Genomic DNA, 26,259 nt, shown 5'->3' with positions numbered 1-26,259 from the left:
TGCGGCTACCTACATAGCTAACCTGTCTTCCTCCCACCACCTGCAGAGCTGCTAGGTTAGACAGATCTTACATCCCGCTTCCACATCAAGCTACCTACGCGAACAAGTCAAGGTAGTCTGGGACCTGGGCGATACATACCTACGCCCATCGTGCGCCAACAGGACACTTCGCAGTTGGGCCGGTCAACAGTGACCCGTCTTCATTCCCCATCTTCGCGGCTCCAGTCCGTTCCCACTTGAGTTCCTATTCCGCACACACACACACGCGCGCACACACACACACACACACACACACACACACACACACCTTACCTTACCTCACATCACCGTGCCCATCTTGTCTCTCTCTTTTTCCTTTCTTCCCCTGGCTGCAGCATACCTAGGTAGTCTCGTCTGCAGTGCCGCTGCTGCTGCTGCTGCTGCTACATCCTACTGCCGCCGCCACTTTAGCCCCGTTTGGACTATTGTGGTTCGAAATTGACGGGCCCGGTCGAAATAGACGAATGAAACCCCAGTCTCTCTAGCCGCTGCCCGTTCAGATGCAAGGTCGGCCTTGTATCCCGCCCACTTGGTCACGTCCCAGTCGAAGGCACGGGGCACCTTAGGTTCATAACATCTTGTGCGATCTTCCGTGGTGGGGAATTGTGACCCTCCGTCCAGGCGTGTTGTTCATCCCGCTTCTACAATATCTTTCCCGTCAGGTGCTACTTGCATGTACCTTCACCACCGCCAGAAGCTCAATACTTCGCATTCACCGAACGCATTTGCGCCCAAGGTCGACTCCGCCGTCGCGAGCGCTACGAGCAGCAAAGACATCACCGTCCATCGTCATACGAGACATTTTATTCCTACTTTCAGCCATCCCGCCGGAGCGCAAGCTATTTAACGTCCTGTTTGAAACAAAACTCCCGTCATTTCCATCCACCGCGTTTTCCCTACTGCCCCAGCCTCGTTCGCACCTATAAGGATACCTGCGAATACCCTCGCCTATCCCCCCCCCCCCCCCTTTACGCTGCGGCCCCGATAATCACGGAGCCCATACACCTCTGCTGCTAATCAGGATAGAATCCATCTCGACCCGGGTATGATGGCAGGGTTATTCCGCAAGGTGTACGACTGGTTGCTCAGAACCTTCTGGTGAGTCGACGAAACTACGCTCAGCGCGGGGTCGCAGGGCGGTGCCGCTCACCGCCGTACCTGCATGCGCACTTCTGCATCACGACGCCGTAGTCCTTCGCTCTAGTTCATCGTACTGACGGCCCTGACCAGGGCGACCGAAATGGATGTTACGATGATAGGCCTGCAGAATGCAGGGAAGACCTCTCTACTTCGAGTCCTCGCGGTAAGCACCCACAAGCGCAAGGAGACGAACTACTGCATGTTTCGACCGCCGCTAACGATTCGGTGTCATTTCCAGGGCGGAGAATTCACGATCGAGTAAGCACGAGACCCTCCCAAATCACATCTGTGACCTCACCGCGTCGTCAGACATGGAGGATCGTAATCGTGGAGTCGGCTAACACGTCGTCTAGCTCCATTCCCACCGTCGGTTTCAATATGAAGCGAGTACAACGGGGCCATGTGACACTCAAATGTTGGGATTTGGGCGGTCAACCCCGTTTTCGGCCGATGTGGGAGAGGTACTGCCGCGGGGTGAATGCGATAATGTTCATCGTCGACATCGCGGACCTAGAGTTGCTGCCCATGGCTAAGGAGGAGCTGCATTCTCTGATGTCGCAGCCTAGCCTCGAAGGCATCCCCTTGCTCGTACTCGGTAACAAATCCGATCTCCACAACAAGCTCAGCGTGGACGAACTCATAGATGCCCTAGATCTCAAGAGAATAGGGCATCGTGAGGTTTCGTGCTATGGGATCAGCGCGAAGGAGGAGACCAACCTGGATGCGGTGATTCAATGGCTCCTGAAGTGGGCCAACAGGTGAACGTATTACTCCTCGCTCCGCCAAACGTCACACCTTCTGCCTCGTCGTTTGTTCTTCTGCTTCTCGGTCCTTCGGTTTTTTCCAGTCCGCCTTTACCCTTTTCCTTTGGATGTCTCCCTGCCCACCCCAGGCAGCAAAAGTATGCTACCGGGGAATATGATCGTGGCCCCCGCGACAATTCCGACAGCATTTTCACGACGTTAATGACAACACGAGACGTAAAAGAACGGTTCGATCTCTGGCCGGCGACGACCTAATATATAAATCATCTCTCGCGAGCTTTCCTTTGGAGGTGGGCTGTATCGACAGCGTGCCTTCGACATGTCGGATTTCATCTTCCCATATATTTTCTTTTGACGTGCCTCGTCTACTCGACCTAGGCTCTGCATAGTTCATGGGGACCGAGTCTCGACGGGTGGGGGAATTCGAATCGCTAGAAGGGTCGGGATAATATCCGGCACGTGCTTTTTCTCTTTCCTTGGCTGTATTCTCACGACTTTTTTCAAGGAGCCCCGGGACTTTGGCGACGAACACTGTCGGGTGTTCAGATACGCGAGCACAGCGGGCAAGGGAGCATCGGTGTAGCTAGGCGCATCTTATGACCTAATCGATTATGACTGACGATTTTTTACGATCCCACGCACCACGTATAGCAGTTACATATGCGTGGAACTAGGTCGCGACGCCTAGCAGAGGCGAATTAGCAAAGAGGAGGGGGGCAGAGGAATACAAAAAGAGATTGCCAGAGAGAAGAGGCCCTAGGCAGTTGATAGGGCAATTCCAAGTACCGGGGCATGAGAGAGGCATATGTCTGGACTGGTCTCTCTGACTTGGCTCTCTGGCTTGGTCTGGCCCTAGAACGGCGAGCACATATTGAGCTAGGTGAAGCGTAAGGGTTCCGGGTCTGATAGGGCGGGTAAACAGTAGTACTAGATTAGGGACAGCAAGAAGTAGAAATTGCGAAGAAAAGAACGGTCGAGCACGAGGGAGAGGGAGAAGGCCAAGCAGTGAGGAGAGGAGAGAGGGAAGGGAGGAAGGCGATGCAGGAAGAGCGTGCTGGATAGGTTATGGATGGTATGGATGAACGGTATAGGCATATGGTATGGTATGGCATGTACATTTTATTACTTTTCGAGGGCTACACACAGACCACATTTTGATGCGATGATGAGTTGGCAAACCCTCCAGCGTCGAGGGCTGATGGGAGAGGGGGACGAATGATTGGCGGCGGAGGGAGCTGGTGGTGGGAGGGGGCGTGGCACTAGTTGACCCCTAGGGAGGAAGGGGGGGGGTAAAGGGGGAGAGGGGAGGGGTGTCGAGTTAAAGGGAGAGAAAGGGGAAGAGAGGGAAAAAAAAAAAAAAGCAGGATAGATAGGTAGGTTTTAGGTAAGTGGGTGGTTAGAAGAGAAAGAGAGAGAACGGAAGGATGAGGGCCGGGTTAGTTAAAGAGGAGGAGGTATAGGTATAGTAAGGTTACGGACGAGAGGGTTGGGCGAGGAGCAAGGAGAAGAAGAGAGAGAGGAAGGCGAGGAATACCTACCTATATTGAGAGAATCCACAGGCGGGCAGACAAGCTGGCACTGGCACTTTTTGTTTTCTTTCCTTTCTGAAGGGGGAGAGGAGAGGAGAGGAAGGGGCGGGGCGGGGAAGGGGGCTCGGGTTGGGGACTTACACCGTCGCTGGTAGCATGGCCGGTGGCGGCGTCGCTGTCGCCGATGCCATTCCGTTGCGGGCTTAGGGACGCCGGCCTAGGTCGGGCGCCGGGCGTGTCGTCTGGCAAGGAGTAGGCTGCGAGCGGGCAGCACGCGCGAGGGGCGAGGGGGTTGCGGATGGGGGAAAGGGCGCGACATAGCGCGTATATGTGAGGGAGAGGGAGAAGAAGAAGAAGACGGCGATGAAGGGAAGGAAGACAGGGTAGTAAGTAGGTGTGTATTAGATTTTGGCCGCGGGTGCGTGTTGTCGGCAATGGGCACACAGAGAGATGTATCAATGAAATGGATACCTATATTGAGGCCTACCGGCACACAAAACACACATACACATATATATAAGAAGACGCCGATGCTGCGGTCTGAAGGTTGGTTGGGTGAGTTGGCGGGAAGGAGGGGCAGAGGTGAGGTGAGGTTGGCGATGACTTATATGGCTTATATCCCCGGTTTCCTCGGATCGAGAGGAAGGGGAGGAGAGGGAGAGAGAAAGAGAGAGAAAGCAAAGCGCGGATCGGCGTGTACTTTGGCCTCCCGGTCTCTTTTTGACCTCTTGTTGCTCTCTCTTTCTGTGATGTCGTATCTCTCTCTCTCTCTCTCTCTCTCTCTTCCTTCTCCTCTCCTCACGGTTCCAGATTCCGCCCGTTCGCCGGGCGAAGAGAGAGACGGGGCGTGCATGTATATAGGTGTAGATACACGTACACACACACATATATATAGATATATATAGATATATACCTATATATCTGTATGGATGCGTGTGTAAGGCATGTATGTAGGTATGTGTTGTTATGGTAGCAGCGGTGGAAGCCGTGCAAGCATCATGTACCTACATGGGAGGCATGTTATGTGCGTAAAGCACGGGTGGATGTGGACGTGGGCGTACTCAAAGACGGATCGCAACGCATCCCCTGCACCTCAAAGTACGGGAGAAGCTGGGCGTGGGCGGCTGGCGTGTTGCGGTGCGGTGCGTTGCGTTGCGTTGCGCTGCGTGCCATGGGCCCATGATGTGAAATCTAACGGAGATTATTTGACGTGGCCGCATATCATTAGCTCGCCGGACATGCTGCCCTCTACTCCCCCCTCCCTCCGCCCTCTTCCACTCTAGTGACTGGTCGCCAATCTCTGCGATCTAGACTAGGAGCGGGAGAAACAAGAAAGGGAGGGATGGAGGGAGCTAGATGCATATGCGCCTTTTCTCCCTCTCTCTTCTTCGTTTTGGGAAATTAGATTTCAATGTCGATCCGGGTGATTCCAACCTGGGCGATTCCCTACCCTTTTGGAACAGAGAGAGAGAGAGAGAGGGGCTGGCTGGCTGGCTGAGTCGGAGGAGGAGGAGGAGAGGGGAGAAGGGGGTTTTTTTTTCTCCCGCTCCAATTGCAACGATCAACAATTAGACACACGGCGGGCAGTTGATGTGTGATGCGGTGATGATAGGATTATGTTAACAAGACCCTCTGGTTAAGATTCGAGGGACGCCCCGACGTCTGGGCAGAACCTGGGCACCTTTTCCTAGTCGGTACGCGCTGCTATCGCGCGCGTGTCGATCCAATATCAGAGACCACTCGGAGGTTAGGTGCCTACACATGTGCACACGCATCAGTAAAGTAGTGCATATACCTGCCTCTTCCTAACGTAGTGGAGGTACCCGTCTCTCGCTCGCGAGCCGTCGAGCGCCTGAGCAATTTTCACGCAGCGATTCCAATGCTGATGATGTGACCTAACCCAGGACTGATGGTTCTGAGGATGGATATATGACCTAGGCTTGTAAGCATATTGAGATACTAATCCAATACCTATCATCGTACTTAGGTAGGTAGGTAGGTAGGTAGGTAGACGCATGTAGACCGCCTTCCATAATAATCAACAAAATAAACAAAACTAGACGCATCATTTCCCCCCCCTTCATCTAAAAAGCATTCGTGCCTGGGTACTACTGCGTTGCGGGTGCAGACACGCAAATATAGAGATAGGTGGAAGGTAAACAAGTTATCAGATAATTACCTATCTAAAGCATGCAGCAATTCTGCAGGCAATCTATTCTACCGGAATGGGTACCCGTAAAGTGGGCGTCGGATGGCGATGGGCGTCAACGACGTGAGACATCATACATACACATACACGCGTATCGCGCGCCGAGCTGGATAAGTTGCGGGATTCGTCAGCGACCATCTCCCGGCAGCTTAGTGGAACCGTCCAGACCTCCGCCTTTTCTAGGTATATGGAAGCACGTAGATGCCACAGCCGATCCCGAATCGCGAGTTGCGGTCTTCACGACAACCAGACACGAGCGCCGTCGCCAAGAAAATAATGATCCGGCTGTGCCTTGCCAGCTGCCTCTTCCGCGCTTCTTACCGTGTTTTGCGCTGGACTCGGACTTCATCTTCCCGCCTTCTCCTTGCTGTCCCGCACCAAACTGGTTAATCCGAGCGGGCTCAGCCTTGATTGCGGAGCTCAGATGGTCCGTCGTGGTGAACGGATTCGGTGCGCGCCAGGCGTTGGTTATTATTCCCTAACATGGTGAAGTCCCGAGCATTCGTCACCTCCCACGTCCGAGCCACGAGGAAGAGGAGCAATTCATCATTCCTCCTCTAGCCGGGAATCGCTGGGGGTGCCCACGTAGACTTATACGCGATACAAAACAGGTTGTTACAAGGTCCATACGTACCTAAAGTATGTTTCCTTGTCCCGGTTGATTTGGAATGCTCCATTTCACATTTTGACTCCCGCGCTAGTCGGCGCTGAGTACGAGGTGGCTGGGTGTAATACCTATGTAGCACGTAACAGGGCGGGCGATGGTGGAAGAGACCGAAACCCAAAGGGCCACTACTAGGTGTGGGTGCCTAGGTACCTGTAGGCACAGCCACTTCGAGCGTCGAGGTACCGCTCGGTACCGCCCTCGGACCCCGGATACGCGGATACGCGGCTGGAGAACGTCCGCAGCGACCACACGTAGAGGTACCCATCGGGCTAGCTGAGCTGGGCAGGTGGCCGGGCGCACCACGCCAGCACCACCCATTTTTTTTAGGCCTTAGAGCCTGTATTTGGCGAGGCAGGTGGCGGGCAGTACCCCGACTCGGCAACCAGCGGCAACCCTCTAAGCCACATCGCTCAATGTTTGCAGGGGAGAGAAAGCCAGCGACAGTCTTAAAAACGGCAGCGCTGGCAGCTTTCCTGTTCGTTCATCTCTCTTCTCCCATTCTCTACATATTCCGAGCCAAAACACCTCGTTACGACCCTGCGTATAACCAACCCAGACTCGCCCGTTATATCGGTATTTCGCGAGAGGCGTTACTTACTCACCCGAACACAGTCGACGTCACCAAGCCAGCGGATCCTTGGCGGCTACCGCACCATTCCCATTTCGGCCAAATCCGGAACACCCATCTCTACGCCCTGAGACGCAGGCCGGCTGAAGCAGACAGCACTTTTCTGTTCTCTCCCCCTTCCATATTATTTTCTTACCAACAATCGCACACAGTCGCGCATCGCAGTTCTCGATAACAACGCTCACCTTTTTTTCTGCGCATCAACACCTGTAGGCAAGATGGCGCCCATCCTCGACCCGGGCACCACCGCAGACTTGACGAAGCGATATCCCTGTCGGGACGGCGAATACCTCCGACAAGGCCGGTGCTATACCGCCTGGAGCTGGTATGGCCGCTGGATCTTCGCCGGTATAGTCATCTTCCTCATCATCGCCGTCTTCGTATTATGGGCGTAAGTACATCCGCCACCGGACGATTCCCCGGAATCCTGCCGGGACCGTGGACGAGTCGCTAACAGAAAATCGCTCCAGATGTGTCAACTCCCGCCGCCGTCGACGACAAGGCCTCCAGCCAATGTACGGCACCGGCTGGATGGCTGGCAGTGGCCCCCCTGGTGGCAACGCCTACAACAACCCCCAGGGTTACAACCCCCCTCAGGGCTACAGCCACCCGCCTCCGGCATACGGCGCGCCGCCTGGAGACTCGTACCCGATGCAGAACCAGTATACAGGGACGACGTTCCGGGCCAACGACGGGTATTACGCTCACCAGGAAGGCGTGCAAGCACCGCAGAACGTTTATAAGAACAACGGCGAGGACTACGCGCCTCCCGCGGGCCCGCCGCCGAACCGGTAGACGACGACGGTGGTGAATTAGCGGCAGCATGCCGACAACGGCCGCATGCAGCACAAGTCGGACGAGGGGCGATGCGAGGACAGGAAGGCGGGCTTCACTGATGATACCCACCCCCCACCCCCCCAACGGGAATGGGCCGGTTTTTTTCTCTTTCCCTTTTTCAGCACCCTGTGAAGTAAAGGATCAAGGGGTCCTTTACCGCGCACGGAAGGGTATGGCCATAATGGAGGTTATGAATGCGGGATGGGAAGGGTAGGCTCTGATCCCGTTGATAGAGGAGTGCTCCCGCGTTTACTGTGTTGGGGTGAATGGGACAGGAACAGATAGACGGCTGTGCTTCGTTCTACGACATAATACCTAGTTCATCAGAGTTCTTCGAGATGCGCCACTCCCCACCTACATCTGTGGGCCACGAGGAGGGATAGCCTAATCTCGAGTTATCAATAGACGAAATGGTAGCGCAACCACCCGAATATTTCCCCGTCGTTGCCCTTGCCATCCGGGCTTGTTCTGGCAGCGTTTCCCGGCATTTCGGCACAAGCAATGAAGTAACCGAGTCTAGATGAGCCGACCTAGCATTAGAGGAGAGTAGTGATGGCATTCATCAGATTAGATAATGCTGCTGGCCCCACCAGCCCCCTCATGGACATCTCGTCACTGTCAGCTCCAGATCTACGGGCTATCTACTACCTGCGCGCGATGCCGACGCAGGGCGGCCTGTGCATGCGAGATAGGCAGCGGCCCACGTGGGCGTGTGGAGGCTGCGAAGAACGGTGATGGGATCCGCATTTTACGCTATTTTGAGCGGTTGTCGCGGGGGAGGAGGAGAGAAGAGAAGGAAAATGCGCCGCCGGCACGCCGCCGGCCGGGTGGACGGTATGAATTATGAGATGAGGTATTTTGGGCTCATCGTGGACCAGCCCGCCCACTGCCAACTTACGTAGGTAGGTAGATGTACATCACGCTTCATCGCTTATATGGTACACACATGCCTATAGATGCACTCCCTCCTAACCTATGTAGACTGGGCTGACTGGGTCAGCTGGGATGTTTGCGGTATACCGCCCGCTCCAATGCGGAGCTGACGGCTTGGGTGGACTTATTTTTTTTAAATAAAAAATCCTCGCGATCCTTAAAAATAGGGCTGGGGAGAAAGGAAGCATTCCTTTCTCTGTCTCTGTCTTCGCCTCCCTCCACCAGCCAGTAAGCTGCCTGCCTTTGCCTACCTAGGTACCTACCTAGATGTAGGTACGCGGAGGGACGTACAGGCATACACAGCAGCATACCTCATGCTGATGGGAGAGTCGTTACGACGTATACGACGTATCTCGGCCGGCATCCCGACATGCTTCGCTGCCTCGCGGCTCCTAACCTTACCTCAAACGTGGAGGCGGACTCCGCGGCGGGGACCCTCCCTGGAGTGCCGGCAGTGTGCTACCTAAAGAATGGCCGCGTGTAGTACGAGATTAAGCGAGAGACGAGAGGGCGAGAGGAGGACGAAGAACGACAACGAATGGATGGGATGGGGGGGCAAGGGTCGAAAGCAGCATTATCGATTAGGTACCTAGGTAGGTACGGCAGGGTAGGTATTTCTATAGGATGCCCCCTATGTCGGATGGAGTACCTGCGTCGGTACTCTTCTGCCTACGCCCTCGGTAAGCAGGCGTAAGCGGTACCTGCCTACGTAGGTACAGTACATCAGGTAGAGGTAGATATATATACCTCACATGCCCCGTATCGATCTACACGTAGGTACCTACCTAGGCATCCGTCTCGCTGACAGGCAAGGTATTCACACAACATTCCACTTGACGCGCGCGTGAGGGCATCGTGATCAGTAGGTAAAACGTCTCTGTGGTTTGGCGACGACTACGCGGTAAGGGATAAAAATAGCGAGGATAGCTCGCGCAACCTCCACGCATATACACGTATACCTACCCTCTATACCTACACATAAACATATAGGTAATTCACATATATGTATACACATGAGTAGGCGCCTGCCTGCCTGCCTCCTCTACTCGTAGGTACCTACCTGCCTGTAACACCCAAGGTAATCTAGACCTCAGGCTAGGTAATTAGGTACCTAGGCAAGTACCCAACCTCCCTACCCAAAGTACGTCTGCGTGCAAGTACCTGACCTGGCAGCACGCATGTACAGGGGCGCGCATGGAGGATGTATTTATTCTAACTACATTTTATCGTAGGAATGGACGTGACTTGATTAGCCAATTCCCTCACCCTCTCCCCCCCGTCTTGGTGGGTTAATTGCGACTTGCCCTCTAGATTGCCCTTTCTCATTTTCTTTCGATCTCGGCCCACTCTTTTCAGGGACCAGATTTACACCGGTTCGCTTTGCCATCGTACCCACGGTACCTCCTCCTCCTATCCTCGCCTCATCCTCGCCCTATCCTCGCCCGTGGCCCCCCTTCCACTGCGACGCTTCGACCTTCGCTGCGACCTTCACACGCCCGTCTTCCCACCCTCTCCCGTCCACCCGCCTCCGTCGCCGTCCTTTCGATTTTTATTTTTAATCACGATCCTTTTTTCTCTGCCGCGGCCATGCAAACCTCTCTTTTCTCGTGACCGAGGCCGCATCCCGCTCATTCAGTCGCTTCCTTTGTTTCCCTCATTTGGTACCCTCCGCATTGTTTCCTTGCCCACGCCACCTCTCCCACCCGTCGACCGCCCTGACCATCGTCCCTCTCATTCATTTCTCCGAGCAGCAGATCACTGTCTAACTGGGCCAGGCTCGGGCTCAAGCTCTGCATACCCACGAAACGCGAGGCGGCCAATCGAGCAACAAGCAACCGTCCACGTCAATTGATCTCGCCCGGACAGCTAGGCGCCGGGAGGTCTGACCTGGGGGATTTTCGTTGTCTTACCTCTGCAGGACATCCAGGGGGCGTGGTTCCCACAGGCTCGAAATTACACATCTCATCACCACCGCGGGCGTTCGTGCCATGGATTTTTAGTGGTGGCTCGTCACTTCGCCCTCTACCTTCATACCTACGATACCCTCTTTTCTCGTTCCGTTCGGCAGGGCAAGCAGTCGTGTCGCCAACGGCCGAGGGGTAAAGCGATGCCGCACATCGGCGTCCTTATGGAGCGCAGCCTCCAAGAACGCAGCCTCAAAGATGCCTTTAGGGATCTCCTCTCGCGGAGTGCCATTGCTGCGTTGAGCAAGCGGCAGACTCTCAGTTCCGTCCAGACTGCCTTCTCGAGTTGGGACAATTGCATGGCTGCCGACTTCTGCAAGTATGATCGCGTCCTCACTTCCCTTCCCTAGCGCTCCGTTCCCACCTGTCTCGAGATCCCCCGACGGCCTAACATTTAATAGGTGGCCGGTCATTGCCGTAATTGTTGTTGGCGGTCTAATCATCGCCTCGATCGTCTGGTGTATCATCCGATGCGCCTGCTGTGGTCTTTCGTGCTGCTGCCAATGCTGCTACTGTCTAAAGTGCTGTGGCGAATGCTGTGGATGCTGCACTCCTCCTCGAGACAAGAGGCACAAGTACCTCGACGATCCATTCATTCCGCCAAACCACGAAGCAAACCAGGGCTATCGCACCCAAGCGAACCAAGGTTATCACTCCCAGGCCCCCATGAATCCCACGATACCTACCGCGCCACAGTACGCCGAATTCGATGTGAGCAGTAAGAAAGATGCAGACGCACTACCCGCAATGCCGAGCTGGGAGGACGCGCAAGTCCACAAGGTGCTGGTTGAGGAGGATGCCGTCGAGATGAAGCCTCTACAGAAGCCAGAGAACGCCCAGAATGTTTCCCCGGGCCCGAACGCTGTACCGACTGCTGGCAACATCTCCCATTCTACGACACCGAGCCCTATCTCTGGGAACGGAAGCCCCTACGGACCCCCTCCGGCGCAGGGAGGCCCCAACGGATATATGGCAGCAGCACAGGCTACCGCCGACCCGTATGCTGCTAATGGGCAAGGCTATGGCAACTATAATAATTATAATGGATATGGGCAGCCCGCACCAGGTAACATGGATCAGGCGTATGGTGTGGCAGCAGCGGCAAGCGTGGGGCGTCGAACACCTCATCAGGACTACAATAACGGCTATGATAATGGTTACGGCAGAGGCGGGGTGGATCAGGTATACCCTCAGTCGCGAACGCCGAGACCGTACAATGACGAATACGGACGCGGTGGCGGCGCCCCCGGAGCGTACGGCGCCGGACCTGGCTACCGGGCGCCGCAGGGCGGCAGCCCGTACGGCAACCCTGGCAGGATGGCATCACCCGGCCCGCAGGCCGGTTATGGTTATGACAACCCTACCCGTATGGGGTCACCGGGCCCGCAAGCCGGCTACGGCTACGACAATCCCTCTCGTATGCGATCCCCCATCCCGCAGATCGGTGCCGAATATCCGCCGAGATCCCAGACGCAAACGCCCGCCAGCTACGCCCGCCAGTACCCCTCGGCGCCCCCCCAACGGCAGTACTCGAACGACTCGAGCCGGCCATTGGTCCAGCCGGCGGCGCAAGACTACCAGTACTCGTCAGAGCGCCCGCTGTCGCCGATCCAGAACAACGCTGGGTTCGACTTCAACTCGGGTTACAGCCGGCCGACGACAACGACGCCGGCCCCCGAGGCGCAGACCGCAAACGGTGGGACGGCCTACCCGGGCTACCGCACGTATAGGCCACAGGGTGGTACTTAGAGCGAGTAACCCCACCCCGACCATACCACGCCATTCTAGTCCGTTCTCGAATACTAGGCGATACCCAGAAGAACGAGAGAAGCATGAAAATGGAGGAGAGATGATTGGCATTTTTTTTTTCACATTTTATTCTGTCTGAATACTGCGAAGTTGGCATCGGCATTTCATCTTACGAGATTTATCGTTCCTCGAACCCGACTAGGAACGCAGGGAAAGTTAAAACGATGGCGTTTGCGATCGGTCGGTCGGTACGGCAAAGGGGAGTGGGTTGGGGGGGGGGAGAGAAGAGTTGAATATCTACATGGCTATGACGGGAAAAGAAAAAGATCTACTGAGTAGTGATTTGTTCGTCGTGTATGATGGTGGTGACGGGCGGTAGTTGGCACGAGGTCGATGTGGGGAGGGCGAGTAAAGACAGCGTCTTCCCGATCGCAGCCAGGTCTGTGTACAGTTGCAAAAAATACCCCTGGATCTGATTGTCGGTTTGGTTTGATTCGATTGGTTTACTAGCTGGTGTTGTTGAATCCCGGGTGTTCTTTTTTTCCGCCTAGTGCCTATACACACACACATATGTATGTATGTATATGTATGTATGTATGTATGTTAGGTGCGTGCGGTCACGTCGGAAGCTGGGGCTGTAGGATATACAGGGAAGCGAGAAGCCCGGAGCACGCGGTGTATTCAAAACAGACTCCCTAAAGAATCCATGCGCCCTTTTTTTTTTCCCTTTTCGGGGTTCGTTCTTCACGCGCCCCGGGCCGGGCCGGAGGAGCGAGTCCCGGGGAGATAGAAGGGTGGAAGGGATCGGCGGATCGACGCCCCGATGCGCGCTCTCTCTCCCCTCTCGTATAATCGATCTCGTCTACTTTCGCTCATACTCCGTATATATATACACCAGCAATCGGCCGCCCGGCGTCACCAGTCTCACGCGAGTCGCTCTCAAGATACAGCTTCCATCCCGCAGGTTTTTATTCGTACTACCTACTTCCCGGACGTCGTAGCTCTGCTACCTTAGGTACACAAGTTAGCTTACGGTAACGGTACCCTTGCATCGCACTACAACACTGCGCTGTTCTACACATGCGCACCTGCGCAGAAAGTAAGGGCGCCTACGCGCCGATCTCAGCTAGCCAGGTACGCCCTGCGCAGACAACGAACGAGAAGACATTATTCGGGTAGCCCCAAGCTCGCGCCTTAGGCGCCGGTTAATAGTTGTTGGTTGATTGGACCACCTTGGGAGACGACACGCCGCGACGCCTTCCCCCCCCCCCCCCCCCCCCCTCCCTCTCCCTCTCCTCCTCCGCCGACAAGTAGTGCATTCATACATTGTAAAGCAGCCCGTCTTCCCACATTGCTCTTCGTCGCGTCTATGTCGTAATTCGTAGATGGACGAGGTGAGGTTGTCTCGTTTAAAAATAAAATAAAATAAAATCGTATCTCGTAGTTCCGGCATCTCGCTTGCTGGTGCTGTAAATGGATGGGGGTAGTGGGTAGCTGAACAAGCGAGCAACTGGCAGCCCGTCTTCCCCGCCCCTTGTTTTCTCTCTCTTGTTCACCTCGGATGCCTGCCAGCTACGCCCTCCCCGTTACAGCAGACCGCCGGACAGACCGCCGGACATGGAGACTTCCCCCTCGCAGTCTTTCTCGATGACGTCGATGAGGGTAGGTTCCCCGCGCTCGTCGATCGACTCGTGGACGGACCGGACCTCGCTCCTGTTCGTCGACGATGACTCGGCCGCCTCCCGGAACGCGGCCTCCTGGCTGGGCACCTGCCATTTGTCGCCGACCAGGAGGAGCTCTCCCGCGTTCGTGAACACGACCATCGGGTCGTCGTCGTCCTCGTCGTCGCTCAGGAAGTAGTAGTCACCCACCTCGGCATCGTCGTAGTTGCCATTATAGATGTCATTGTAAGCGTTGTTATCGTTGTCGTCGAGCCTTGTTCGGCGCAGAATGCTCTCTAGCGATCCGGAGTTCCTCACGCTCCTCCCCTCGCTCGTGGGTCCGGAGGTAGGCCGAGAAAGGGTGGCGGCGGCGGCGGCGGCGGCGCCCGTGTCTGGTTGATAAAGGGGATAATCGTAGTTGCTAGCGGCCGAAGGATAATCCCACTCCCTGTCTTCGACGGGGGTAAGTGCAGTAGTAGATCCCTCCGAGTGCCAATCGTTACCAGGTGGTGTGTTTCCGCGAGATGGTAACGGAGTCAGCAAAGGAGGGGAGTTAGGTAGGGCCGGGGGCGGGGACGGGGGCGGGGCCGGCTCGGGAGGAGGCGAGTCTCTAGTGACGAATCGCCTATAGGCCGAATCGGCTTCGGATGAGACAGCAGGGGGATCCTGGGGGTAGTGGGCATGCGGCGGGTAGGCCTGGCTCACCCCCGCCGTGCTCTGCGGGGCGTACACTTCCATGAGGGGGTAAGGGTAGTTGCCGTGTGACGGCGGCTCCGGCTGATGCTGGTGCTCGTGTGGTCCGGGCCGAGAGGTCGAGTATCCGTAGCGGGCGTAGTATCCGTCTCGGTACCCCTGCTGCCAGGCGTGGTAATGCGGGTCGTGCGATGTCGAAGCAGGCGGCGGATAGGGCGAGTAGTTGTAGTGGCGGTATGGATATTGAGTATTATGGCGGCTCGGGGGCGTGTAAGATAGCGGCGGCGAGTGTACGTAGCCGAGGCAGCCGGGACAGAGGCCGTGGGCGTAGTAGTATGAGGCCAAGTCGTGCGGAGCGCACCGTCCGTGAGATGGGCAGACATCGGGAGCCTGGGTTCCGTGGTGTGGATACCGCTGGTACGGCGGCATCGTCTGGTGCCACATCTTGGGTGGTGGGCGGTCGAATTAGGTGTGGCGATAGACGGTGGAAGAATTTGAGGGTCCCTCCCGAGTGACTATTGCGGGGCGGCCCCGAGAACGAGGATAGCGACGGACGGTAGAGGAGGAAAGGTTTTGGACAGATGGGCGGAAGAGGGTGGATTTCCCTGTGGTTGTTTTATAGAGAGGAAAGCGGCAAAAGGGAAAAGAGAAAAGGGAAAGGGGAAAAGGGACCGGGCTTCTGCCAAGAAGGGCACGAAGGGCCGGCGGGAGTAGGAAATCGAAGAGGCGGCAGCACACGAACACGGGTTACCTCAGGCACCTCGAGTAGAGAGAGGGTGGTTAGGAGGAGGTTACTTTTACAGGTAGGCAGGAGGTACTTACAGGCAGACGGAGAGGTGCAGTCAGGTGACGGTGAGTAACAAGGCCCGATTACCGGGTTAGTCAACTTGTGTCGTCCGCCGGCGTCTGCCGTCGTCGTTTCCGCCGACCTGCGCAGAGGAAGGACGGCAGCAGGCAGGTGCCGGTTGCGCGGAGCCGCGATGTCGCGGGAGAAGGAACGCAGTGAGGTAACCCGGGTTACCTCGGAGTTGCTGTTACCTGCCGCGCCACGCAGGACCGATCTTGCCTTACAGATGGACAGGCAACCGCCGCCTCGACGAGGCAGTCCTTCTTAGTAGGCCGGTAGGTCAAGTCGCCTCTCTCCCCGCTATTTAGGCCCGTCTGTTGTCCTTAGATACCCAAGTGCGAGATCACCATTACGCCGCCGTCCACGTCCAACGCCGCTCGTCAAGGAGCGAAGGTCCCGGGATCGCGGGAGAGCGAGAGCGAGAGCGGGAACGAGAACAAGAGGCACTCCGTTATAAAGTGATGGAGATATCGATGGCGGGCGAAGTCGAGAGAAAGAAGCAAACAGGAGGTGAAAGGCGTCTCTGTCTTCGGCAAACAAGATCCCTTGTCTCAGCTATAAGCGGTCCGAAGGTGTGGAGTTCTCAATGCGAGTTCCATGGTTCAACGGCACTGCGAGGCTACTAGGGAACCTCCATCGGTGGGCTCGCGGTCTGGGGTCTCAATGGGCTGTTGGGAGCGCGGAATCCGCGAGTCCTGTGAGAGACCCAGTTGGTTAGTTCATTGTCTATTATGGGGTGGTTAAGACGGGATAAGCAAGAGGAACACGGGGACGGGGGCGAGTGGGGCAACGGACGGAACGTGGTTGTGGCAGCAGAGAAGAGGTAGCGGAAGAGACCTCCCTAGAGACAGATACGCATGGACGCGGAGATAGAGACACAGATGGAGAGCCTGTTGGGAAGTGAAAGCGTCGCTGCATTGCATAAATGGAGTGAGGCCATTGACCGAACAAGGCAAGTTGGTGCCTGCTAAGCACCCTGACAACGAGATCGTAGACACCGGTTGTCTGGTCGCCCGGGTGGTGGAGCAAAAGCCGCATGGGGGTAAGCTACAGCATGCCGGTAACCCGGTTCCATTGAAGGGGTATATATATATATATGTGTGTGTGTGTGTGTGTTGGAGAAGCATGTGCTGCTGTACATATGTACGCTGTCAGATTTGTCGACTTACGTAAAAGGGTGCAACAAGTCAAACGGCCGCTGCGGTGCGTCCGATGGGACGGGATGTGGGTTGGCATCAGCGCGGACGGGTCCGTGACTGAATGGACGTAGGGAGGGGGAGGGGGAGGGAGGGCATCACAGCTATACCTAGGGAGGGAGGGGAGGCGGAGTTGCCTGTCTTTATACGTAACTACACATTTACTGCCGCGACCTATAATGCCCAGCTGACCCCTGCGAAGCCGCAGCCTCGCGGCCGACAGAAACGGGGGAAGAAACAAGTCGGGCAATCCAACACGGGCGGTGTGGACGGACGTCTTATAGGCGTACCTACATGGCCACCTAGACCCGGGCACCTGGACAGCGCACACGGACAGCAATCATCACATACTGCCGCACTCTCGGACATAAGTCTGACCATGTAGGCGTGCGGCTTCCCGAGCAAGACTAGTACTTACTTGTTGCCCGACTAATCCTACGGGCCTTTGCCGATATCACTACTACCTATGCCGTACTAGGTCGACCGTGTATATATATGTATATATATCCGTACGGCATATCTCTACCTCTCCGGGCCTAATGCTCCAATGCGTGCCGAATCCTGTTCAATGGTGATGGGTGCGGTATATCCCGACAAAAATGTTACATGTATTGGACTTCCTCCTCTCCAGGCGCAAAACCGACGCATTCCGTGTTACTTCTGAGAGTCCGACTCCTTAGGCAGCAGTCTCCCTCTCTCTTCATGGCTCCTGCTGCTCCCTATCACCGTCTGGCCGTCTAAATCCGGGTCGTACTCCTCGCGGGCCTTGTTTGGAACCGCCCTGCCGACTTTCTTGAGAGTCAGGGAGCTCGTGAGCCCCACACTCCCGTTGCTCTCGCCGCTAATGGAGCTGTCGTCGTCGGAGCTGTCCACGAGCGCGTCGTCGAAAGGATCCCGCTCGCTCCTATCCTCGCCCCTGTCCTCTGTTGGTAGTCTCTCATGACCGTCTTCCTTCAACTTGATGAAACTGTCGATTATGTAGTATTGCAGCGCATTCATGATCAGGGGGAATAGCATCATGACGAATACGATCTGAACGCGCTCGTTCCCCTCGGTCCATGCCAGTGCCCAATCTCCGACCCGGGATATCCATGGAAAGACGAGGAATATGATGAGGACGCAGATCTTCATGCCGAACAGGCCGCAGAAGTAGATGACCGACTGTTTCAACCACCACCAGGCGTTGGGTGGACTGCCGTAGTTGCCGGACTGGATCGACTCCGCGGGCTTCCCCCACGGCGTGTAGGCTACGAGGCGGGTAGTGAGACGGAGGAGGAGGATGAGGATCGGGATACCCAGGGTGGTCTGCTGTGGCGTCAATACGATTGCAACTAGCCGGCGGCCGGACGTGGCCACGATCGGGGGGAACTTACGTCGATACCTAGATTTAGGAGGTAAAACGAACAGGGATTCGGGACGTAGTCGTCACCATTCCTCCGTAGCATCCGCTCGGCCGTCTGCACAACGGCCGGGTCCAGCTTAATGGAAAACCGGCCGCTCGTAAGCATCGACATGAAGACGTTGGCCATGTGAACCAGCACCGACCCGAACACCTGCTTCGACGCGTCAAAAAACCAGATCTTGACGGGCCGCTGAGGCCGCTCCCGCCACCGCTTGTATACTAGGGAGAGTAGGGCCAACCCGCCCAGGGCCAACTGCACCAGAATGGCGAAGGAGCCTAGCAGCCGGCACTCGCCCTCTCCGCCATGGCTATTCGGGGGCGAAGCCATCGCCGTGGTTGCGGCCGCCGCTATCGCTGTCGCCGTGGTGGCGAGTACCGTGGACGCGCTGTTCGGAGGAGGAGGCAAGTCGACTCCTATCGCTGCATCAGGGGTAGTTGCGCGTGCTATGACCGAGGAGATACTTTGCGCGAGGAGGGCAACGGCGGAAGAGGGAAGTGACATAGGCTCTGTGCTCGAGACGCAGCTACACTACATACACACGACAGGTCGGGGGGTCTAGGCGGTCGGGCAACGCAAAAGGGGCGAGGGATCGACGTCCAGGTTGCCTCGATCAGAGATTCTGCACAATGAGTCGACGATGTTCTGTACTGTAAGCCGCGGCGACGGTCGTGTACGGTGTGTTGAATTGGGTCTTATTACTGTATAGAGAAAAGCGGAGGAGAAGAAGAGGAAAACGGCGAGGACAAAAAGCCCCCTGGTAGAAGCGGGGAGTGTTGCGATGTGCGATTAAATGAAACGGCGACGAAGGGAGAAGAAAGAGGTGGAGGTGGACGAAGACGAAGATGAAGACGAAGTGGAAGGAGGATGAGGGATAAGCCACAACAAGATCAGCCGCTCAGCTCATCGCCAGATAAAGTTGTGCCGATTGCTGCTAAATGCGCACCTAGAGGCAGCGCTAACGAGCCTTACAAGGAGGCAAGGGGCAGCCCAGGCACTGACCTCTACCTACCTGTAGGAGGACGGTACATACCTGCCTATCTAGGTACCTATGCCAGTACATTAGGCAGTAGGAGGCAGGTAGGTGTCCCCTTAGTAGTGGGCACAGTGTGGCATGTATATTAGGTACCTGCGTATGTACTCTTACCCGAGGCGAATGTTGTCGCCCTGCCCCCCCGCCTGTCATGAGACTGCCTACCTGCCAGCCGGTTACAGGCCAATCCCGTCTCCATTTGCATAACCTGGCCATCCCATTACCTAAACTGCCTACCTAGGTAGGTACCTACACCCCCTACCAACCCCTATATGAAGTGCCTACGGTGCTGTACGTGTGAGCTCAGTAGGGCTGTTTAGGTTAACGCACTCAGGAGATGCCTGGGGCGCTCTACATCTCGTCGTGGATGTGTACCTAAATTAATATAATGATGGTCCCCTCTACATGATCAGGTCTAGGTACCTGGTAGGCAAGGTAAGAGGTACCTGTAAATGGTCGCATACCTCCAGGAAATCCATCTGTTCGCGTCGATAAGGCTGTGACAATTTACGGGTTTCCGCCTCCATACATGTCCCACATGGCCTACCTTATGCCGTGCCCTGCAGCGGGAGGGTGACTTCAGGGAATTGGGCATCAGCATTGGCCCGGTTGTCGTGTCATAGGTATGATACGACAATCAATAGGAATTGCCCGACCAGCCTACTTCTTATCGAGCCTTGGAGAGATAGACGGGCAGAACACGGTACGGGGAAGGGGTTGAAATGCATCCTCGCACGTATTTACGGTGGCACAGCACGTCGAATCGGACACAATCAGGTCGTCTTGATGAGGTGAGAAGAAGGGACCCTCAAGGTCTGTTGACATTCTCAAAATAAAGGGTCAACAAGTCTCAGCACCATAGAATACTTCGTAATACCCTCGCCTACGCCTTGGTAATGCTAGGAAACTATGTACGAGGCTTCACGCCGTCTCATAGTACCCATAGAAGAATCAAATTTAAAACCATTCTGAACAACGTCCCCTACGTTCTGTAGGCGCACCTAAAGAGCGACTTGCATTCTGAGAAAAGGGTAACCGACGACGCCGAGCCAGGTCGATCCTGCACCTCTGCCAACGGCCAAAATAGCGTGCCTGCGGGTCCGTGGTGGATACGGGGTTTCACGTCATGCACAGCTTGTTGGATTTCTGTGGGAGGAGACCGCGCACGAAGTTCAATGCCACCTTTCGTGCGTGCCCGGCGACGTCGTCTGACTTGCCCTTCTTGTTCTTTGCCACCGACATCGCATCCTTCTTGATCGACGACGCGGTGGTGTTGGTGGTGGTAGTGGATGCGCTTCGGCTAGAGGCGATAGAAGCTAGAGAAGACGGGACTGCAGACGTGGCGCGGGCACGAGTCTGGAGCCTGTCCGCAGGCCCGTCTAATTGTCAATCGATGCCATGCTTCATCTTGAGCTGCGCTAAATTGTCCTTGCGGGCCTGCAGGTCATCTCTTGACTTGAGAGTCTTCTCTGGCTGATGCCATAGTACTACGCGGTATGTTAGATTGGGGACAGTCATCGAGAGGGGAGCGGGGAGGGTCGCGTGATGACGGGGATGCACGAGGGCGATGACGCACCGACGAGATATCGGTTCTGGAAGTTGTAGCCGTTCAGCTTCTCCAGCGCATTCTTCGCGTCCATGACGTTCCAGAAGACCACATAGGCGGTCCCCTTTGCCTCAACGGAAATTCCCTGTCGAATTTGGCTGTGCGGCCCTGTTAGCGTGATCGCGTCCGAGAATGGCGGTGTCCATCGCGGCCGAGCACCTACCGAATCAACCCGTCCTCGCCGGGGTCAAATAGCTTCCAGAGCGCGTCAGACGATACTTCGTAGCTAGAAGGCCGTCAGTATGGTTTGATCGGGGGTCGAGGCCGAGGGCAACGAGAAGACTGACTTCAGATTCTTCACGAACAAGATTCTATACAGGGCAGAAACGTTAGCCAATCCATCCATGTTGGGCCCAGGCAAGGATGAGACCTAGGAGATGAATCGAGTGAGGGCCGACTTACGGGAGCTGCTCGGGGGCAATCTTGCCGGTACGACTCATATCTTGATGAAGGCAGATATCAGCGCGTTCTCGAGATGGACGTGATGGATTGTTGGATATCTATCGATCCGGTATGATTATGGTGACGGGTGGCCGATTGGAGAGGGGGGGGGGGGGGGGGAGGTGGTCAAACTTGGCGAAGAGGCGTGTGCTACTTTAGAAGGAATCGATCTGTTTCTAGGAACAGCAGATGGGCGAGAGGTTCTGGCTGATGGATAAGAAAGGTGGACGGAGCAAATCGGATTTGGCCACAGCAAAGACCGAGATATAGTGCCACGTGATGTAATTTGTGGCTGGCGCTTTTATCAGATTTGTGGGTCATTCCCTGGAGGCAGGACTTGGCAAGGTTGGCCTTCGACCAACCAGCATCCGAGGGGCCGTCTTAGCGCCATGCACATATATTCCTTCATAGGTACCCCGGTACCTGCGTGCTCTCCTGCCCTACGTGTGTACCTATATGCATGTAATAGTCATGAACACATAGGCGCATGTACTCATATATACATACCCGTCATCTTTCTTCGAGCGGGCCGGAAGCGGGCACTATACGTAGGAGGTAAATAGGGAGCTATACGTAGTGCGTCGGCTCGATAGCCTAGCTAGCGATCCCATGTATAATACCTGTATGCTGGTCCAGGCACCTAGGGACCCGGGGCAGATATGTAGAGGTATTCAAAGGGTATTAGATGGATAAGATTAGGTGTCTACGGCCTCATCGTGATTTAGGTCGTCTTTGTCACGTTTGGCCACCCGCGTTGAAAGGCCACCTACCAGGTTCCGCCGTTCTACAGATGCTATATACCTACCTATGTACGTTAACCCGTTACGCCTTGCAGGCGGTCACCGAGTCAGGAGGTTACTTAGTGCCCATTGGCATGCGAATCTCCCTTCCCATTGTCCGAGCCGTGCTCCGAATCGCTATCGTGTGCTCCGAGGTGGAGGTTGTCAGGAGATAATTGCTTGGCCAGCCACGACCGCAGCTCCGATGACGCCTTATCTTGCACCCCAAACGCTGCTTAGCCGTCATCACGGTAATTGTTCTCGGGGGAACGGGGAAAGGGGAAACTATACCTAGGTATGTAGACGGCCTGTGTCTAACAAGGGTATACGTGTAGATGAGTAAATTACCCCGTATAGTGCATGTTGTAGGTATACGGGGTTCTCATAGGCACAGTACAGGTGTGCGTTTTGGCGGTTCCTTTCGTGGCCTTGCTGCCTTAATTGTAAGGCATACAAGACGTGTTGAAAGCTGAACCTAATAGTTGATCAATTGAAGGTGTAAAAACTAAACTGCTAAAAAGGCTTAAATACAGCGTTTTACGAATAGTTAGCTGTTGCGTGTTTTTCTTCCATTCCACCAATCACAGGCCTCCATTCTGGATACCGCGGGTACCTAAGGTGGGTAACCCCCCTTACCTCTACTACAGGTACCAGGTTGGTACCACCTAGTAAGGTGCAAGATCTGGTGCTCATGTACTCCTACTATGCGAAGGCCGTCGAAAGCATTGCAGGCCGGCAGCAAGCAATTGGTGTAGCCGGGAAATGTGTCTACGAGAAACCAGTATGTTGTGGCGTCCACCTGGGGCAATGCGAACTGGATAAATTGAACTTCTCCCGCGTGACGATTCCACCTCGTGCTCGCGAATAAACCCACCCCAAGGTTCCAGTATATCGGTAGGGTTGGAGTTATATTGTCCGGCAGGTTTGTGAAGAATGGATACGGATAAGCATTCCACATTATGCATTTATGATGGCCTCCGTGGATGTTGATGGGCATATAACCGCCTCGAGGGATTCTTCGGATATTCCAGACCTAGCCCCCTTCACTTTTGCCGGAATCATCAGGACACGGCGTCGTCAACGAGCCCGTTAATACATAAATAAAATGTGGCCCTTTCTTGCGGGAAGCACCCTCCGGTGCGCGTTGCTTGGGGTTTTTCTCATTTCGGTCTTCTCTGCCTTTCTGTTTGATCGTGGTTTGCGGTCGACGATGCTCGCGCAGAAGCAGCCCAATTTCCTGATTATCGTCGCCGACGATCTAGGGTTTAGCGACACTTCCCCGTACGGAGGCGAGATAAACACGCCCAATTTGCAGAGGCTAGCCGACGAGGGAATCCGCATGACTGATTTCCACACCGCGGCATCATGTTCCCCCACGAGAGCTATGTTGCTGTCCGGCACTGACTCTCACATCGCAGGCTTGGGATGCATGGCGGAGAAGATAGCAAGTGTTTACATCCTGAAACGTGCCGCCGACCGGCTTCGCTAACCGCCCGCGTGTAGAGGAAAGCCCCGGAGATTTTCGAGAACAAACCTGGGTACGAAGGCTACTTGAACTATCGAGTTGCCGCTGTAGGCGAGATCCTTCAAGATGCTGGATACTTCACGCTTATGAGCGGGAAATGGCACCTGGGCTTGGAGAAAGAACTCGGTCCCTACGCGAGAGGGTTCACCAAGGTGTTGTCTTTTCTTCCGGGTGGTGGAAACCACTTTAATCACGAGCCGCAGCTATATGGCCTCAAGGAGCAGCCCTCGGCGATTTTCAAGGGCGACGGGCTCTGGATGAGACACGGGGAATTCATCAACGGGAGCACAGACCTACCCAAGAACTTCTACTCGACCAACACGTTTACAGACTACTTCTTGGATTTCCTGGAGGCGAGGACGACGGAAGAGAGGGCCCAGCCTTTCTTCGGCTATCTCCCGTTTACGGCGCCTCACTGGCCGCTGCAAGCTCCCCAAGAGGTAGTCCAGAAGTATCGTGGAAAGTACGACGACGGTCCTGTCGCCCTGCGTGACCGCAGACTTAAGAGCCTGGTCGAGAAAGGACTCGTGCCCGCCGACGTGGATCCGGCGCCGTTGCAGATGCCCAAGACCAAGCCCTGGGGGGAGCTCTCGGAGGAGGAGAAGCTGAAATCCTCCCGAGCCATGGAGGTCTATGCCGCGATGGTCGAACTTATCGACGTGAATATCGGGCGCGTGCGGACGTATTTGGAGAAGACTGGCGAGCTTGACAACACATTCATCGTCTTCATGTCTGATAACGGCGCAGAAGGACAATTGCTAGAAGCGCTGCCAGTCCTTGCCGGTTTCACGGTGGAGGATATTGTAAAGAAATACTACGACAACTCGCTAGACAACATCGGTAACCACAACTCCTTTGTATGGTACGGACCGCAGTGGGCTGGCGCCGCAACCGCCCCCTCACGCGGGACGAAGTCGCACACCACCGAAGGCGGAATCCACTGCCCCTGCATCGTGCGCTTCCCTCCCTTGCTGAGACAAGGCGGCCTGGTCACCAACACCCTTACAACGGTTATGGATATCGTCCCAACCATCCTGGACCTCGCGGGCTTAGAGCACCCGGCCCCCAGCTTCCGCGGACGCGAGGTCGTGCCGGTTCGAGGGAAGTCCTGGCGGCCGATCCTTGAGCAGCCGAACAACCAGAGTATACGGATATACGGCGACACCGATGTTGTCGGATGGGAACAGCTCGGAATCGCCGCGGTACGAGTAGGGGACTTCAAAGCCTTGTTCATCCCTCCGCCCAAGGGCTCGGGCAAGTGGGAATTGTACGACCTCTCAAAAGACCTCGGTGAGGTCCACGACCTGGCAGAAAGCCATCCGGAGAAGCTGCAGGAGATGCTTCACCATTATGAGACATATTTTCAGGAGACAGGCATGTTTGATTCCCATACGATGTATCACGAGGCATTAAAACAGGGCAAGGGCATCAACCACAACTCGCACATCTCGGGTCTCCGCCAGGGCCTAGCCCTCCTACAAGAGATATTGCTGAGCGCTATAAAGGGGGTTTGGGATGAGATATTCAAAAAGGAGCCATAGGAATGACAGGATTCAGTCCACCCGGGGCAAGCGGGACAACAAGAAGGGGTCCGTCCGACTGAGCGGGGGAACGAGGCAGGCTCCTTTCTCCCCTGCGCATGGTTTCTTCTTCCCTTCATATGGCGTTCTAGGCGATGCAGATGGCTTCTCGCTCGCAGGGTCAGAGGGCTAAATAGGGTGTGTTCTTATCAAGTAGACGTATCATCCAAGCAGGCTGGTGACAAGTCAGCATCCACGTGGTAATCACGGTACGGCGCGGATGGAATGTGCGTGTACACGTCCGAAACGCGGTATCTACCTTATTCAGGACGCCTATAGGTAAGACGAAAGAGCGGTATACCTGGTTTTGCCTGGGCTTTTCCCTGCCGCCCCCCGGGTGCTGCCGAGTACGCACACAACCCTGGATCCTGCATGTGTGAGCAACCCTACCCTCTACATCTACCTACCTGCCTGTAGTCAGTCTGTTGTTGTTGTTGTCGTCGGGTGTTTATGAAGCACCTAAATTACCTGAAGTACTTAACCTCTAGCTGAGGCATCCACGAATGTGTACCTGTAGGTACCTACCTACAGTACCCTCATCTGCGGCGTAGGAGGTATGTATCGAGACGTAGGGAGCATTACAGGTACCTACAGACGAGCTAAATGACGAAGACTACCAAGTAGCACTGTTAGGAATCGAACCTATCCTTCGTTATATAACCTACTGATCTCCTACCAGTAGAAGTATGCACAGGTATCTAGCAGGTTAGGAGGTCCCTAGGAGAATAAGTCAATAGTACCCTAACCTTTAGCAAGTTAATGAACCTGTGCTAAGGAAGGGATTAACTCAAGGGATAACTTATACTTAATATACTCTACCTTATATACTATATACTTTTATACGGTATTTCTTCTCTTTAAGAAAGATTTTAAATTGTCTTAATTAGCCTCTTAGTACCTTACCTTAACCTTTAATTAAATTAAGAAAAAAATAAAAAATTTCTGTTAATATTTTAGGTTACTTTAAAAAATATATTAATAAAAGGAATTATTTAAGAATACATTTTAACAAAAAATAAAAATCCATATGTAAAAGAGA

The 26,259-nt window shown here is 55.1% G+C and overlaps 7 protein-coding genes across 7 annotated transcripts; 4 read left to right on the top strand and 3 right to left on the bottom strand.

The window, feature by feature from the left end:
- Positions 1-433: 433 nt before the first annotated feature.
- GGS23DRAFT_572880 (P-loop containing nucleoside triphosphate hydrolase protein) lies at positions 434-2,627 on the top strand. Its single transcript, XM_051516658.1, has 4 exons — positions 434-1,137; positions 1,270-1,342; positions 1,418-1,437; positions 1,533-2,627. Exons 1-4 carry the CDS (start codon positions 1,085-1,087, stop codon positions 1,939-1,941), a joined length of 555 nt encoding a protein of 184 aa, XP_051370855.1. The 5' UTR covers positions 434-1,084; the 3' UTR covers positions 1,942-2,627.
- Positions 2,628-6,736: 4,109 nt separating this feature from the next.
- On the top strand, positions 6,737-8,079 carry GGS23DRAFT_107475 (chitin synthesis regulation, resistance to congo red-domain-containing protein). The gene is made up of 2 exons (XM_051510972.1): positions 6,737-7,367; positions 7,447-8,079. Exons 1-2 carry the CDS (start codon positions 7,195-7,197, stop codon positions 7,769-7,771), a joined length of 498 nt encoding a protein of 165 aa, XP_051370854.1. The 5' UTR covers positions 6,737-7,194; the 3' UTR covers positions 7,772-8,079.
- A 2,619-nt stretch (positions 8,080-10,698) lies between these two features.
- Positions 10,699-12,623, top strand: GGS23DRAFT_107448 (uncharacterized protein). The gene is made up of 2 exons (XM_051510971.1): positions 10,699-11,029; positions 11,112-12,623. Exons 1-2 carry the CDS (start codon positions 10,854-10,856, stop codon positions 12,457-12,459), a joined length of 1,524 nt encoding a protein of 507 aa, XP_051370853.1. The 5' UTR covers positions 10,699-10,853; the 3' UTR covers positions 12,460-12,623.
- Positions 12,624-13,742: 1,119 nt separating this feature from the next.
- On the bottom strand, positions 13,743-15,656 carry GGS23DRAFT_572864 (uncharacterized protein). The gene has a single exon (XM_051516657.1). It carries the CDS (start codon positions 15,255-15,257, stop codon positions 14,046-14,048), a length of 1,212 nt encoding a protein of 403 aa, XP_051370852.1. The 5' UTR covers positions 15,258-15,656; the 3' UTR covers positions 13,743-14,045.
- A 1,333-nt stretch (positions 15,657-16,989) lies between these two features.
- Positions 16,990-19,130, bottom strand: GGS23DRAFT_572859 (vacuolar membrane protein-domain-containing protein). The gene is made up of 2 exons (XM_051516656.1): positions 18,230-19,130; positions 16,990-18,161 (listed from the first exon to the last, which is right to left on the bottom strand). Exons 1-2 carry the CDS (start codon positions 18,758-18,760, stop codon positions 17,511-17,513), a joined length of 1,182 nt encoding a protein of 393 aa, XP_051370851.1. The 5' UTR covers positions 18,761-19,130; the 3' UTR covers positions 16,990-17,510.
- A 946-nt stretch (positions 19,131-20,076) lies between these two features.
- GGS23DRAFT_572852 (pre-mRNA branch site protein p14) lies at positions 20,077-21,799 on the bottom strand. Its single transcript, XM_051516655.1, has 5 exons — positions 21,298-21,799; positions 21,183-21,206; positions 21,059-21,121; positions 20,866-20,993; positions 20,077-20,776 (listed from the first exon to the last, which is right to left on the bottom strand). Exons 1-5 carry the CDS (start codon positions 21,333-21,335, stop codon positions 20,676-20,678), a joined length of 354 nt encoding a protein of 117 aa, XP_051370850.1. The 5' UTR covers positions 21,336-21,799; the 3' UTR covers positions 20,077-20,675.
- A 1,054-nt stretch (positions 21,800-22,853) lies between these two features.
- GGS23DRAFT_572847 (putative arylsulfatase) lies at positions 22,854-25,473 on the top strand. Its single transcript, XM_051516653.1, has 2 exons — positions 22,854-23,559; positions 23,619-25,473. Exons 1-2 carry the CDS (start codon positions 23,221-23,223, stop codon positions 25,179-25,181), a joined length of 1,902 nt encoding a protein of 633 aa, XP_051370849.1. The 5' UTR covers positions 22,854-23,220; the 3' UTR covers positions 25,182-25,473.
- The last annotated feature ends 786 nt before the right edge of the window (positions 25,474-26,259 follow it).

This window comes from Durotheca rogersii (genome assembly GCF_024521655.1).
Source record: "Durotheca rogersii strain YMJ 92031201 chromosome Unknown GGS23scaffold_14, whole genome shotgun sequence".
Classification (NCBI taxonomy): domain Eukaryota; kingdom Fungi; phylum Ascomycota; class Sordariomycetes; order Xylariales; family Xylariaceae; genus Durotheca; species Durotheca rogersii.
Note: the sequence above shows the minus strand (reverse complement) of the source record. Positions and strands in the feature narration are given on the sequence as shown.